At 40.7% G+C, this 16,048-nt stretch overlaps 2 protein-coding genes across 4 annotated transcripts in view; both read right to left on the bottom strand.

Annotated features, from left to right (window-relative positions):
- The window catches only part of brd10 (bromodomain containing 10), an 11,814-nt gene extending 6,416 nt beyond the window's left edge, over positions 1–5,398 (bottom strand). For both annotated transcript variants that reach the window (XM_032540162.1, XM_032540161.1), the window contains exons 1-7: positions 4,864–5,398; positions 3,560–4,292; positions 2,856–3,056; positions 1,185–2,782; positions 934–995; positions 628–717; positions 66–181 (exon numbers count right to left, since the gene is read on the bottom strand). In XM_032540162.1, coding sequence (XP_032396053.1) covers positions 66–181; positions 628–717; positions 934–995; positions 1,185–2,782; positions 2,856–3,056; positions 3,560–4,281 — 2,789 coding nt within the window. In that variant the 5' untranslated portion in view covers positions 4,282–4,292; positions 4,864–5,398. The remainder of the gene's footprint in view (positions 1–65; positions 182–627; positions 718–933; positions 996–1,184; positions 2,783–2,855; positions 3,057–3,559; positions 4,293–4,863) is intronic.
- A 3,141-nt stretch (positions 5,399–8,539) lies between these two features.
- Positions 8,540–16,048, bottom strand: part of uhrf2 (ubiquitin like with PHD and ring finger domains 2) — a 33,747-nt gene continuing 26,238 nt past the window's right edge. For both annotated transcript variants that reach the window (XM_032540163.1, XM_032540164.1), the window contains exons 8-16: positions 14,655–14,762; positions 14,361–14,465; positions 14,107–14,213; positions 13,785–13,947; positions 13,461–13,598; positions 12,539–12,770; positions 12,187–12,335; positions 11,709–11,807; positions 8,540–11,609 (exon numbers count right to left, since the gene is read on the bottom strand). In XM_032540163.1, the coding sequence (XP_032396054.1) occupies positions 11,463–11,609; positions 11,709–11,807; positions 12,187–12,335; positions 12,539–12,770; positions 13,461–13,598; positions 13,785–13,947; positions 14,107–14,213; positions 14,361–14,465; positions 14,655–14,762 (1,248 nt within the window). In that variant the 3' untranslated portion in view covers positions 8,540–11,462. The remainder of the gene's footprint in view (positions 11,610–11,708; positions 11,808–12,186; positions 12,336–12,538; positions 12,771–13,460; positions 13,599–13,784; positions 13,948–14,106; positions 14,214–14,360; positions 14,466–14,654; positions 14,763–16,048) is intronic.

The raw sequence follows: 16,048 nt of genomic DNA, 5'->3' as shown, positions 1-16,048 counted from the left end.
AAAAAAAAAAACATTATTCTGGTGGTTTGATTAAATTATCGTTTAACATGTCAAATGAGTTGTACCTGTTCCTTTGGTAGGCCTTAACAAGTTTGGGCTCCCAGGGTGAAAGCTCATTCAGTAGTCTGATTAGAGTGCTGTGGAGGTCTTTCACTGCTTCTCTCCTATGATACCACCGACCCTGTCAGTTCAAACATGCAAAAGAAACCTTAGTCAAGCCACCACTATTAAAATGTGAGAAAATGTTTGACCACATCGTACTCTTCAACACATAGCTTCAATGTATTTTTATGGATGTATGCGCACACACACGCACACACACAAAACTTTTCTTGCTTTTCATCTTTTGTTATTTATTTTCATTTTATTATATTTTATGTCTTTTTATATTTACTGTTTTTCTTTCATTGCCTCTTAGAATTGTTATACTATAATTGATTATATTTTAATATGTACCTTTACATTAACTACTTACTGTTTTTCTTTAATGGAGCCTCCCAGGATAAGCATTTCACAAATTTGTACTTGTATAACCGGTGTGAAAAACATCTTGAATCTTGAATGAAATACAGAAGGCTTTGGAGCTTATGAGTAAATCCTCTTGGTAGAACTACGATTGCCACCTACCAATCTCTTTTTAGTGCTCTCCAAGTCATCAAGCTCATCTTCTGTCTTACTGATCAGCTCTCGCAACTCCTCAAGACTGGTGCATACCAACTACAGAGGAGAAATAACACATTAAGTAAGAAAATCTTGATAGAGAAAGAGAGATAAGAAAAAAAGAGGGAGAGAAGAATGGCAAGACTTAAATCATGACTATAAAATAACCTTTAAGTATTAGTTATTATACATTTTATATATTAGAAACAGCATTAAAATAGACTGCTTAATAAATAAGTGTTTATTTCAGCATGTATTTCAGAGTGTGACTACCTTAAATAATGGCTCAACTGGAGGTTCATCTTTAATTTTCTTTGAAGATTCAAGCTTTTTTCCTGTCAACAAGATAACCAACATAACCATGGAACCAACAAGTTATTACTAAAAAAAACATAAAAATGCAACATTAAAGAAAATTAGGATAATATCCAATAAAGCATTGTGGCTATGAATGCACACAAACAAGCTTGATTTTATACCAAAAAAAACTATTAATCGAAGATCATTTAATCACTTTTTCTTACCCATTTTATGTTTTTTCTTGTTGTCTTTTCTTTTGATTGTTGTGGCAACTCTCCGCACTGCAGACTTGGTAGTCCCAGCTGGGGACAGCCTCATCCTATCCACGTGCAGCTGCTTCTGCTCTCCTTTCACCCTTGGCAGCTGTTCCCTCCCTTGCTTTTTCTTCCGCCTCTTTTTTTTAGTCCAGATTTTGTCATACACCCTCTCTTCACTTGAGTTTTGAGAACTCTCAGAAGACAACAGTGTTTCTGGACCTGATGTGCCACAGCAGCAGTCGTGCTCCTCAGATTTAACATTACTAGTTTTGCTTTTACAACAATCCACACAGGAAGACCTGTGATGTTCCTGACTGGGACTTCCTCCCTCCATTTTGATTGGTTTGGTTGGGGAGGCTAGATTCACAAAGCGAGCAGGTGACCTGCCTGTGTAGCTGTGCTCCCCTACACTTAGACAGGGCTCCTGTGTCTCAGCTTTAATGGTGCGCATTGAGCCCAACGAAAAGCCCTGCTCCTGTTTAAATGCGAGTCGCTTGGATTGATACTCCAACTCTACAGTCTCTTCCTTCATAATCATTCCCACACCACTTCCTCCAATAGGACTAGTATGTGAAAGGGATAAGGAGTTATTGTGTGTTTTTAAGTCTCCATCAGTGGACCCTGATTCAGACCCTTCCTCCTTCTTCAGTGACCACAATTTAAACCTTTCATCTTCCTGTCCATCCCCATTTTCCAATTTGAAACCCCCAAGTGCCCCTGCTCTCCCCTTTCCTAAATCAGCAGGCTCTTCTGTGTCCATTGACCCTCCATAACACCCCCTGTCACTTGTGACCCCCTCTTCCTTCATCCCATCTGACTCTTCTTCCTCTGTCCCTGGCTCTATATCAACCCGTTTGACCCAAACCGAAGGGAAAGGGAAAACTGGGGGTGTGCTGGGGCTCTGGCAGTAGATCCTCAGGTCTGCTCCACAGAAATGTGGAAAATGTATATAGGCATTCTCCTTGCTGTCATAGCCCAAAATTGACTCTCTACATTCATGGATGGGCTGGGCCAGGAGAGCATCCTGCACATATTTCTGTGTCTCATACACATGATCACACAGCCCCTTCAGAAGCCATACTCGCTGGTAGAAGGGCAGCAAGTGAAAGGGTTTCTCCTCCAAAGGACTCACCTCCCCAAGAGTGCTGAAAAACTGGTGGCAGAGTCCCAGCTGCTCAGCCCGACCTGACTGATCATTCGAGGCACCAACAGCTCGATACCAGCCCATGACCCGCTGCCTTAGTTCTGACTCCCAACGGCGGTAAGGCAGGGCCGGTCGGCGGTGCAGAGTGACCCTACGCTGGGGTGGGGACAGCAGGGAAGACATGATTTTTGACAGGAGGGAGCTGCAGCGGGGCATCAGCAAACACCGCTCCAGATCAAAAAATACAATCTCTGGGAGGTTAAGGGCAGTCTGAGCCAGACAGAGGAAGTGCCCTATAGCAGGGAGTTCCCAAAGTGTGTGCACAGTGTGGGGGGAAGCCTGTGACAGCAAAGTCTGCTCCCATTCTTCCACCTCTTTGGCTGACATTTCTTCTGCCTCTTTCTTCTCAAGCTCACGTTGCCTGAAAAGTCAGAAAACATATGTAGATTGTTGGCAAGACAGCATCTTTAAATCTCTTTCAAACAATCACTTACCTTTTCTCCTCCTTCACCCTCTGTTGTTCTTCCAGCCGTAGGGCCTGGACCATGATAGACTCATGCCCACCCACAATGATGGTAGCCAGGCTACGAGGTGCCAACCTCCTCCTTGTGGAGGTGCCCCCTGAACCCCGTTCCTCCTCTGCACCAAAACGTCCTTTAGAAGTCACTGCTAAGGTTGTCCTCTCTCGCAGCGTCCTGGTTTGACAGAAGGGGAAAAAATATCTACACCACTGATTTAACCCAACAGCCAAATATTTCTTCAAAATGCATAAAGAATTAGCTTGTTGCCATTTTAAAACAAGTTACTGAGTAAATCCCAAATCATCTTTGTGAGATCACAGTATGGTGCTTAAAGACTCATTCTTTCATTGAGAATAATAATAAATTCTACAATACTAATAAATACTATATATAGTTTATAAGCATCTTTAATAGCCCTATTGTAGACACTTCATATTTATGCTATGTAGAAATACTAGGTGACAAGTAATCATACTGCTAGTTCCAAAAACTGCATCTTGTATTACAGTAAATGTGTGTGAGCTAACCTTGCCAGACAAACATTTGTTGCCCAGCAACATTAACAAATGATGCACATGACAAATAAAAGACCTGTTAGGCCCTGTATTGTTGCTGCTGTATGAGTTTATACATTTGCCAGCTAAGCAATATTGTAAGTGTAATTACATTATGTTTACCTGGATAGCAATGTAAGCTTCTGCTCTAGCATGATTTCCAGCTTTTGAGCCTGTTTGGAGATCCAGTGGTCCACCCCATGGTAGCGATAACAGTTCTCCAACATCAGCCTGAAGTCTGCAACAAACTCTGTTATGGTCTCATACTCTTGGTTAATAAACTTGTCCTCCATCCTCCGCAAGCACATGGACTGCCTGAGCTGTGCCTGACCCCGGCCCCGGACCCCTCCAATACCATGCTGGGCCTCCTGGTGGCCAATGGGATGGAGGAATGGACTGGTGATCCCTTTGTGCTTGTCCAAGAGAAAGCCAGTGAATATCCTATACGCTTGCTGTACCTCATAGTTCATATCCTCCTCAAAGCTATTGCTGTTGGTGGAAATGCACACCTCAGGCAGAGAGAGGTCACTGTTAGAAAACTCTGGCATGCCATCATTGCTCAGTGCAAGGCGGTCATCTTCAGCAGTTACATCTCCACTGTAGCCAGTACAGTGTAATGCTGCCATGGTCTCAACTTCACTGGTGCCATTACTGAGCCTATCCTCCTTTATGATCAGGTCACTGTATTCAGTGCAGCTGCTCATCCATTTGGATTGTGTTGACATGATGTCAGAGCTTGGCTTCTGGGGTGCAGAGTTTTGGTCAGTCACAATCAGGTCTTGGTTGTGGAACAACTGGTGGCTACAAGATGCTGTGATCTGGTCTGTCATATCCACCTGATCCATGGTGCAGGCACCTGAAGTGGGTAACAGGTGTCACCTAAGGTGAACATTGATATTGCAAACAACACCAACATAGTTTTGATGCAAGGCAAAACTAAACCAAGACAATTAAACAGTGCTTACTAAGAGTATTATATTGCAAGTACAAAAGAAATAACAGCAGGGAAATGGAGCTTTCATACATAACACAACTAAGATTGCTAGGCTAAGTTTGGTGACATTACAATTCCTGTCATGGCAGGTGCTCGCATTATTACAGCCACATGATGCTCTAAACACTGGAATGTTTATCATAATGTGATTGTGTTGAACAACTTACAAGCAGTTAAACTCACTTTATATGCCTACCTAATCTTTGAAAACTTTTGCTTTTCCCTGGGTCAATGGCGAGCTAGCTTGAAGTTAACGTTAGCTTTTAGCCAGCTAGCCAAAGCCAGTTGAAACAATAAGTAAACAAACTTTGTTACGCTTGGTCATAGAGAAACATACAGCACACTCCTTTTTCATGTCCCGTCTCTTGTCACGTGTAAATTAAGATCTAAACAAACTGACCAGCGGCAGAGTTTGGCTGGTTAAATAACATACCTCGACGTTGTCAGTGCAACTGCAGACAAGACAGCTTTTAGCAAGCTTAGCAGCAACGACAGCTTGCTAGCTAGGTTAGCTTGCTATTGTCTCCAACCTGGGGCCTGCAATTGCTGCGTTCGCTGTCCATAATGAATCATTTGTAGCAATTAAATGTCTAGCAAATAAAAATGTATGCAGACATCTCATGTCGTCAGCGCACCGAGGGATGTCAGTGACAGCAAGATGGCCAAATGAGCATTAGCCGAAGTAACACTGATTATCTGAATACAAAACAGTTTATCATCACTAGCCATTCAGCTAACCAGCTAGGTTTGCAAGTTGACAACCACACAAATAAAAAAAATCTAGGTTCACTTTAGAGACACATTTGCGCCATGTTTTAGATAACATCTGAACCCTATAGGTTATAAAAAGACAACCGACTACTCTGTCTGGCTTGTTTAGCTAAAGACTAGCTAACGTTGCTGTGCCGTTCACTACACTTCCACCCTGCGTGCCTCCGATGCAAATGTGCGCAGCCTGACGTAACTGTCTGATCGCATTTCACACCAAATTATTATTTTGGTTTGGAACTACTGCTGACGGCGCACACCCGCGCGCGCGCGCGAGCGAACACACACACACACACACACACACACACACACACACACACACACACACACACACACACACCAGCAACACACACACACACACACACACACACACACACACACACGAATATAAACCTTATTGTGATTGTGTCACCATCACTGAAAAAGAGGAGCATCTCGAGATAGCGGTCATTCGAAAACAAGGAAAATAATGCACATTATCGGCAAAGTCTGTAAAGTCAATATACAGTAAAAGAAAGACAGGAAAGTCTCATTCATAACTTCAGCGCTAGTGACGGTCAATTCCAGAAGACACGGGAAGTCCACGTGCAGAGTAAACTTCAGCAGCAGGCATCGCTTACTTTTAGCCGCTAGATGTCACTAGTCACTAATCAAACGGCTCTGATCAGTGTGTTTTGGCCGGTGGAGACTGACTGCTGTAGGTTTAGGAGAGGGATAATTGCTAACCAGAACGCTATGTTTTTTACAAAAGGGCAGCAGGGCTTATTTTAAAGTTGCATCAATGTAAGATGGCCAGTCGTTCTCTTAATACATCCATTAGTCATACACGTGCCCTGAACTAAGAACAGAGGGAGCCCGATTTGGCTTGTTAGACCTTTTAGTGTGTATGCAGTGTGCTTGATAGGGTGGGTCTTCCATTGTTAGCTTTGTTTCACCTTACAGTAGTTAATGACCTCATGTTATTGCCAACATTGCTCTGTGTAGTGAACCACCGTGAGGTGTGGTGTTGTTAAAGCAACTCCAGTAGTCCAGCAAAACTCCCCTCTTAGCTCCTCCACCCTGCCCAGCTGCATTATAAAAGGCCTCAGCTGGGTTAGTTTGCCTTTTGCAGGTCCCTGGTGATGGTTCCCTGCTTAAGGTGGTGGGTAGGGTCCCCATTGATAGTCTTTCCTGGTGATTTAAAGTTGTCCACCTCAACTGACGTCTGCCTTTTTGTGTTTTAGGTTCACCTGTTGCTGTTCTCCTTTACTTTTTTTGTTTGTTTGTTTCTTCAGTTTAATTAAGTTTGTTTAGTTGAATACATTTGTTTGCTTGAATGTAATTATTGAAATTGTTTAGTCACTTACGGGGTTGTTTTTTGTTAATTTTGGATTGTTTTGTTTCAGGTGTGTCTTTCTTTTTCCCCCTTGCTTTATTGGTGTGGCCTGGGTGTCTTCAGGTGGCTAGGCACTGTATTGGAACCTCGCTCCCATTGCATGCAAGTAGGCCCTGGGATCCTTTGTGCATGTTTTGTTTTTGTTTTCTCCCAGACAAGGGAGACAGGGTATTCTTTCCCGTAGTCTGCCCCCACTGAAGCCCCAGTCCGCAGATTTTGAGTTTATTGTTTTCATTAGAATTGTAGTATTTTTCCTATCTTTGTTAATAAAAACAATTTGTTTTGACTACCGTCTCTGCCTCATCAGTTTTGACCCTGTGCCTTTAGTATTTTTTTTTATTTTTTTTTTTATAAAACATCCTGGGGTGCAAGTCCCCAGGAGGCGTTATCGGTTCCTAGGTTGGTTCCCTTTTAGTATTCATGAGTACATATTTCACTACTTGCCACATCTGCGTACCTTCAACCTGAGCAGAAGTGCAATCAGGAAGGGCCTCTGAAGTAAAAATTGTTTACAGGTCTCTTTTTTTTTTTTCTTCAGCCATTTGACTTGATGGAGAAGCAGAGGTGTTGCTAATAACGATGGCTCTGTTCAATTCACCACACTGCCAGTGTGACAGCATGCACAATACCAGGACCCTGAAACTGCTAAATGGAGTCAGCCATGTTTTACCTACTGACATGTCAAAATATCTAAGGGCTAGTGTTGTTTAATTGAAAAATATTAAAATGTAGTGTGTACATGCTTGTGATGCCCTGTCGGCAGTGTCTGTTGACCTGCTTTATTTGAAATGTCCTTTTTTTTTGACAGATGGTAAATTGTTTTCTCCTAAACAAATTCTCATAGCTAAAAAAAAAAAAAACTCCACCAGACACATCTAGTGTATATAGTGTCTGCAAAATGGAAGAAGTCTAATTCTTTTCCTGGGGATTTTTCTATTAATCTATGGGTGGGGGGGGGGGGGGGGGGGGATAGCTTGCTTAGTCAGAGAGCTGTGATTAACATCACTAATTAATTTAGGTTTAGAAACTGTTTTCTTGACCTCTTTGTGTAGAATTTCATAGTGCAGACATTAGTGTCACTCATTGTAACAGACTTCACATTTTACACTGAAAATAGAAGTCATCAGTCTAATGAAATCTGTACCATACAAGACAAAATTACAAGCAGGGTTTTTCTTTTCTGGAATCCAAATATTTAATTAGTTACATATCAAGTATTATGACATGTATAAAATTTCAGATCACAATATGAAGCAAAGAAACTCCTCAGACTGGAATATGCTGCAAATGTTTGAGGTTGCCACATAAAAATGACTGATTAAAATAAAAGAGAAGCAACTAAAATGGTAGAAAAATGGCATACAGACATCGATAATAGTAAGCATTCTAGAAAAATTAAATGCGACTTTTTTTTCTTCAATAGAGTGCAATAAAAATAAAAACACAGCACTGAAGCCAAGCGTCCACAAGACGTCTAAAAAAGTGTTAGTACTGTAGGTTCACGGAGGGCAGAGGATAGAGAGGAAAGGGAGAGAAAGTCACAGCAGAGAAATAAGGACTATAAGCTTGCCAGTCAATGCAGGGAGAAAATAATCTTTGAACAAGATTGAGCAACAGTGGAAGTAATGCACATCACAGTTAGCTTTAAAGACCATAGTAGCATTTGTACTTGCATGTTGATTAAAAGAGAAGAAAATCCTGAATGATTGAACAAAAAGTAGGACATTACCACAAACAAACAGCCAACCAATGAAAGGGGATCTGAATGTCAACGGAACAGAAAGAAAATGAGGAGTACAGCAGCATGTTATCTGCCATTGTCCCAGCTCTACACTAAACATGGCTACGCCTCGAAGGCTCTGACAGGTGAACGTGATGAAGTCAATGAACGAGGGCTACATTTCCCCACAAAACCAACTCAAGTGTTGAAACTGTTTCCGATGCATTAGGGTGACCTCTGTCCAGATCTTGTGGGACGTTTTTGTTTTAGTTCCTATCAGACCTGCCAACCCTGGACATTTTAAAGTACCATAACAGCACTGGAGAAGAGGCAAATCGGTGTCGGCCACTCAAGATAGAAAACAGAAAAAGAAAAAATTAACTTGGGCTGTTTATGTGATGGTGTCTCAAATCAAACAGATAAAACGTCAAGATAACTGAACTCATCACATGGTAACAATAAGCTTTTAGTTGTCCAGTTGTTACATAACCTGTGGCAATAGAGCAGCAGCTAAACAATAGTCAAAAAAGAAAATGAAAATATTAAAAAAAGGAAACATAGGAAAACATAGTCCTATTCTGTAAGATCATAACTGTCTGACTTGTTCTACCTCGCTGTGAAGAAATTCTTATATTATAATTTATGTTAAGCTTCCAAGTGTCTTTCCAATATAGAGTTTCTCTTTGGTGAGGCTGGATCCTCAGATAGTAACAGACCCAAACAGAATGTGCAGAGTGTTATTATTATGAGTATTTTTTTTATTTATTTTTTACAGTTTTCAGCTGTGGTCCAGAATAAAAATCTGTGGAATTTAGCAGCCTTTTTTCTGCTTGAGGTGAACGTGTTAACATTCGGAGTTTTTCTTTTCTTTATTTGTTAAAAATCTGCAGAAAATTCTGTGTAATTCTGCATCTTCAGATTCCACATGGCCCTGCATTTAAGAAAAGGTAAGCATACAAAAGTAGCTTAGAAAGTAGTGTTTCAAGCCAACTTATTGTTTGTATTTAGTTCACAGCTGCCAACTACTGCTCATTTGTATTTTCAGCCATGGACCATGGTAAGATAGACCTTATGATCTGGTGAAATAAAGGAGTTCCTAATGTTGCCGTTTTGTTCTTAGGTTACACATTTAATCCACACAAATCTTCTTACAAACCATAAAAACACTATTCCAGGCTAAGATAATGCTTTTGTCATATGTCAATTTTATATGTGAAACCATATAAACACTATATTATCGAGCATTATCCAACATAAATTAACTAGTTCTCTCTTTTTGGAACCAACTGTCTATGTCAAGAAATCTGTGTCTGTGTTTACGTAATTAAGATCTACGTATTCGGCACAGCCAACAATCAGATCTGATCTCTCAAACATTTCCTTTTCCTGTCTTTGCCGCTTTTCAGTGTTAAAGTTCAGTGTCTTCTGGATGTAATGTGACAATAAATAGCTCACATCCTCCTGGCTGTGCAATCATCCATCAGACCACTTTTCGAAAAAATGAAGGAGAAGCAGATCATGCTAGATACCTAGAGCTCTCCATTTAACATTATACTAAATATAACAGAGAGAACAATAACAGATGAATATCTGCTGAGCACAAAATATGCTAACCATCTTTGTGTAAAGTCCTGCTTGATTGTGGTTGCTTAGTAACACCAGGGATCAGTGTGCCCTTCTCAGTGTCACTAAAAAGAACACCTCACGCTTTTCAAGCATTTCAGTTGCGCTGCATGTACATTTTTACTTTCCATTTCATCATTTCTCTGCGAGATAAATAAAAAGGGGAAAAAAACTGAACATACTTATCTAATGTACGAGAACAGTTCAGTTGGTGTCATCTGGCTGAAGAAGTGGAACCAGGAATGAGAGTACATACATACAGTAAATGTGAGAACTTCCTTTCTAAATGTCTTAACATAGATGTTTAATACATTATTGCAATATTGTGAGAGCATTCAACTACACTTATGAGAGAGAACTAGTAGTATGTGTTCTTGTACATTTGTTTTTAGCTAACAAAAAGTGCCTTGCTAAAGAAAGATGATAATTTGGTTAAGGTCCTGTGTGAGACTTTAATTTTTAGGCGCAATTCTTCACCAGAAATTACTTTCTTCAAAGCAGATTTTTTTTTTTAGGTTTTTGTCACCGGCCTGCTCTACAGCCTCATGTCTTTGGTATGTTAATGAAGTAATTGCCTTATTTATTTATTTATTACTTATAAAATCAGAGAGAGTTGTGCGTGTTGATTATTGTTGCGTTCACTATAAGGATGCTGTTTTGTTGGACCCAGACATTTCCCAACAGGGCTGCCGAATTTTTGTTCTCTACAGATCATCTGAAAGTACCTCTGGCGACACATTTGCTATTCTTATTAGCTCAAGGTATGGCAATGGCATAATTCCAAGTGACATGAGCAGCTCGCAGAATGCTAGCGTGTGCTCCTGAATAACCGTTATCATTGATAAAGTGCTTCAAAGGCATAAAACGTTGTGTGCTTCTTTTTTAATGTATAAATACATATTAATTCTTGACTTTCCTGATTTTACCTTGCCTTAACAGGCCAACTCTCAGTCCCAACATACTTGCTCATTCTGAATGTTTTGCCCTGCTGTTTTTGTCGACATTTTCAACAAGCGCCTTTATTTTCTAGCTGACTGAAATAATGCACATATATGAAACAGCTCAACTGAGTGTTTTTGGTCTAAAACTGCATACATGGTACACAAAATGTGTGCGGGTTGGCAGGAGTCTAAGGGCTGATTTCATGATATGAAATGTCAATTTATGTGTGAAAAACAGTGGAAGGGCAATCAAAAAAAATTGCTAATATCTTGAGGTGGCTAGTGGGTGTGAATTGGGGCTCCTTTTGTGCGTTTTTAGGGAGTAGGGGTTAGGAGGTTAAAAAATGTCCTTGGTTGAATTTCAGGCTGGTGATGTTAATAGAGAAAGTCCAGGTTCGACAGATGAGGTCAGTGTCTACTGAGGTTGTTTGTGTGTAAATGATTGTATACATAAATGGCTGTATATGCAATAAACATTTGCCCGTGGGTAAGTACAGTATGTTTACGCAATGCATTTTTAAAGTGGAGCTCTAGGTACTTGACAGTATACATGGGTGCACAGAATGGATGTATGTAGGGTTCTACTTATAAATGTGATTTCGATCTCATCGGCCTTTGCTGTAGCCCGGATAGAACTGGTCAAGCAGCAGCTGAAGCGTCACGTTTTGGGTCATGACGTAGTCTTTGCCCAAGTCGTGACGACAGGCAGGGCAGGTGTACACATCCGCTCGGAACGACCGCTGTAGACAAGTCTGGGAAGAGAGGATGGCATGAGGAATTTTAAACACAAATACAAGAATAGGAATTTTGAGAAGTAGTTGTTTAAATAAATACATCCAGTCAGTACGCACCTTGCAAACATTGTGTGAGCAGACGGTGGTGATGGGTTGGTAGGCCAGCTCCTGACAGCACACACACATGAAGATCTGCTCCATCTTCCGCAGGAAATTCTTCATATGTACACAGGCAGAAAAACATGAATAGGAATGAAGGTGATAAAGGAAGAAAGGGAAAAACACAGAAAACATATATAACAACTGCGGAAACAACTTTTACAAATATGTTGGTGATACTGCCCTTTTACAGGCTAGATAATTAAAGATGAGATAATTAGCTGCAGCACATTAAACAACATGTAAACCTGTAAATGTCACTTTGACCCAGTTAGATGCTGGAATGGTCCTTACTCTTTAAAATCACTGCTAACAACATATTGTCTGCCTGTGACATGTAGCTACAGCTAGAGTGTGTTTACTTTGAGATGTCTTGTAAAAAAGTATTGAGGAGTCTGAGATGTGTTAAAATGTCACATTGTACTGGGATTCATACCGGTCCCTCTTTAAGGTGTCCCATGGCTTCATCCCAGAGTTTCTTGTTGGCTGTGTCCTCCCGGATTAACTGCTGCTGCTGCTGTGACAGTTGGAAAGTCTCCTCTATCTTCACCCTTTTAGAGGGAGGCTCTGCAGCTGGTGGTGACTCTGGTAAAGACACAGAATTAAGACTGAAATATGCAGCCACTCCTGGAGAAAAAAAGACAATAATTTAAATGAACATTTTCCTTTAAGACGCTGGTGGAATATCAAATATTTAAGAGCCATCTTAAAAGAAGTTTCACTGCTCACGCGGTTCTCACCTGTCCTCTTCTTACAAGACTCAGAGATTCATCTGTAAAAGCACCCACCGTTATCGCTGGTTGTCTTCTGCTCTCCATTACTCTGTGGCTCCTCCTCATACACACTGGCCATTGGCTGCTCGTCTTCGTCTTCCTCGTAATTCTCTTCCTTCTCCTTGATCTTGCGTCTCCGTGGCCTCCCTCTCCCGGGATAGTGCTTAGTCCGGCCCCCGCGACCAGGTCGGGCGCAGGCCTCCTTCTTTGTTTTGTTAGCCATGGCCGCCAAGTAGCCGGGTGGGTACTGCAGACAATGTAGTAAAACACATGAAAAAACATACTACACAGTAATCCCCCTAGAATTTTTTCCAGGGGGGTGGTGACTCAATCTACGGTCAGCTGTTAAAGGACGCAGATAAGGGAAACAAGAAATAGAAAAAGAAACTTTCAAAATGAAACAAATGCTAAAAATACGCAAATACGCTCATTAAGTCGTTTTCTGTAATCAGTAGTTTAATTTAAAAGAAATATAGACACTTTATGATCCATTTCCATGTATAAGGGAACACCTTGCAAACAAAGTATTTAAATAGAAGACTAATTTTACGCTCCACAGAGCCTACGCACATCTATGCGCTGCTCTTGTGCCCAGTGTAGCCAGTTTCATTGATTATAGTGAAAGTGTAGTGTTGAAACATCTGCTCCTGTTTTTTTTTTAGGGGCCTTTTGAGGCCTTTATTTTCACAGGACAGATGAAGACATGAAAGTGGAGAGAGAGAGGGGGAATGACATGCAGCAAAGGGCCGCAGGTTGGAGTTAAACCCGCCGGTGTTGTGTCAAAGAGTAAACTTCTATATATGGGCGCCCGCTCTACCAACTAAGCTAACCTGGCCACAAAGGAATTGAACGTTTAAAGGCGAAGAACAAGAAAGAAATTGCCTGTATGTGTAAAAACTTTATCTTGAGCATCTCACACGCATGCACGCACACACACCTGAACAGCAAGGCCCAGTTTTTTGATCCTCTCCAGTCCTTCAGGTGTCCATGGTGCTGGTTCCAAATCGTCCCGTCTCAGGAGGTAGCGCCACACCAGGTAACCACACTTCCCAATCTCTGGCCAGTACTTTACCACCTAAAATTCACACATTACACAGCAGAATAACATTAAATACTGCTCCTCTTCCCTACATTTCGGACATGATACAATAACACTGTTGCCTGTCCATATTTGTAAAGGCGTCTTTGTAGTGGCTTTACTTGAAGTGAGCAGATCTGTTTTAGACTACAAAATAATAAAAACAAAATTCTGTGGCTGTACCTTGTAAATACCATCGTAGCGATTTCCCTCTTCAGGAGCATATTTGCTGATGCGTCGACCTTTGGAACTGCGTACCACTCTCACTGGCTTTCCTGCCCGCCAGTTCCTAGACTCTGCCCCGTCTTTGTCATTCAGAGGTGCATCACAGTTTAAGGCCAAGGCCCTGCAGGAGTCAGGATCCAAGAGTTATAAAGACAAGACAGAATTATGTTCATCAAGTCTGACTAAGGATTAGGAATGTTGATGAAAAGTCAGTTATTAATTGTTAAGAAGTTACAGTTAAAACTGCAGAAAACTTTCCTTTTCTCTTGATGTGTCGTACCTGTTCATGTGTGTCAGGGTCTGGTCAAAAGAGTGCTCTCCAATCCGTTTGTTTCCTGAGAGGTCACGACCCCCACTGCCTGTGTAGGTGAACTCATCTCCCCGGTCCTACAGCAGGTTATTGTAACCATAACAAAGTGATTGGCATACTCACATAAAATCCCCCTATTTCATACTTGCCTCATCTAAATCTACCAGAGTAACAATAGAGAAGGAGAATAATAAAACATTTGATGAAAAATACAAATAACCCACCACTTCATCCTCAAAGCCCCCAGCCAACACCAGCGAATAGGAGCCATCGTTACTGCGCCCGTGGATACCACCAACATGCGGCCTGTGAACACCTGCCTCACTCACCTGGTGGACAGAGGAAAAGCATTGTTGATATGGGCAGTGACATAATAGATTTCATATTACAGAAAAATATGACAATACAATCCATAATGTCATAATATTGAGAGTTAAGTATAGGATGAGACACCACAAACTGCTTTATCACTGGTCAGAGTAAACCAAATTCATTTGTGCACTATTCAAACGGCTAACCTGAACTCGGAATTTCCAGGTGGCTCCAACTGGAATACCGGGTATGGGTCCATAGTGGTTCGAAGGAACAATTGTGCACTCCTTGGTACGCCCCACACAGGCCATACCCTACAATCACATAAACGACGACAACAAAGAATGTAAGCTGCATGCACAGAAATACAATAGCATGTCCAAATGAGTGCAAATACCTTTAGATCACATGCAAAGAGTATGTAGGAGCAGAGCTGCTGATGTGTATTACATTCAGAAAATCATCAGAATTCCATTCAGGAGGTACACAGGATTTCAAAAGTGAGAAGACAAAGAAAGAAGTATTTCATTTAAGGGTTATAAAATTGCAAGAATAAATGCTGCGTGACTCACAGCACTTAAATATGCCCAAACACACAAGCCAGACTGTTTTCAATTAGTCCACAGAGAAAGGGAGCATTCACGTAAAGAAACAAGTTATTTTCCATTGACAGTTCCAGGAAAGTGGCTAAGTCATGCTTAATGGCATTGTTCACATTACACCATGGAGCAGAGCGTCAGGGAGACAGCCAGGCCCGGATGGAATTGAGCCACACAATATCTCAAAGTGTTGCCATGAAACGACTCAGATGGGGTTTTTTAAAAACAATTTTAAATACATGTCAGCAGTCTTCCTCGGTCTCGTTTTGAGCCTTAGCAGCTAGCATGAGATTATTTTAGTTTTTGCCAAGTAAAAAATCTAAATATAATATTTTTGCTTGCAAGAAAAAAAAGAGTTCATTAGTTATGTTCTGAGTATTTGAAAAGAGCTTATTAACACATATTTAAAAAAATGTAAGCATTTGCAAAAAAGTGCTATGACTCAAACCAACATTAACAATCACCTCTAGAGGCCTAGTCTAACATTAAGTAGATATTAAGTATTATTGACTGGATCAAAAACATCTAATGTGATCGTTTGATTTGAGTAAAGAAAAAAAGCTGTTTCTAATTCAGGCAGTATTAAACAATTTCAAAGAAGGTACACACATAACTCTTCACATTAAACAAACCATTTATCTTTGATAAAGAAAAACAACACACAGAGCAGATTACTTACTCACACAAAATATTAAAAGATACACTGCAAAACAAACCAGTTTGCAGGAAGTAAATGGCAAGTAGTAGAACCCTAAGGAAGCGGTCTCCTTCTTCTATTAAGTAATTTTATTTATTCTGAATTGTGTTGTGAAAAGTGTCACAAAGTTAAATAGCCATTTGGTGCTCAAAGATTCTGTCCAGGCAAGGCAAGCTAGCCAAAATGCCAGTCTCAGATAGAAAAAAGTAGCTTTTCAAAAATGTATGTCATATGATTATCACCTATTCTCAGCAATCTGGTTGTGATGTGATAAATGTGTGTGTATATATATATATATATATAT

The sequence above is a fragment of the Etheostoma spectabile genome, chromosome 16 (assembly GCF_008692095.1).
Source record: "Etheostoma spectabile isolate EspeVRDwgs_2016 chromosome 16, UIUC_Espe_1.0, whole genome shotgun sequence".
Classification (NCBI taxonomy): domain Eukaryota; kingdom Metazoa; phylum Chordata; class Actinopteri; order Perciformes; family Percidae; genus Etheostoma; species Etheostoma spectabile.
The sequence above is the reverse complement of the archived record's forward strand: the minus strand, read 5'-3'. Positions and strand labels throughout refer to the sequence as shown.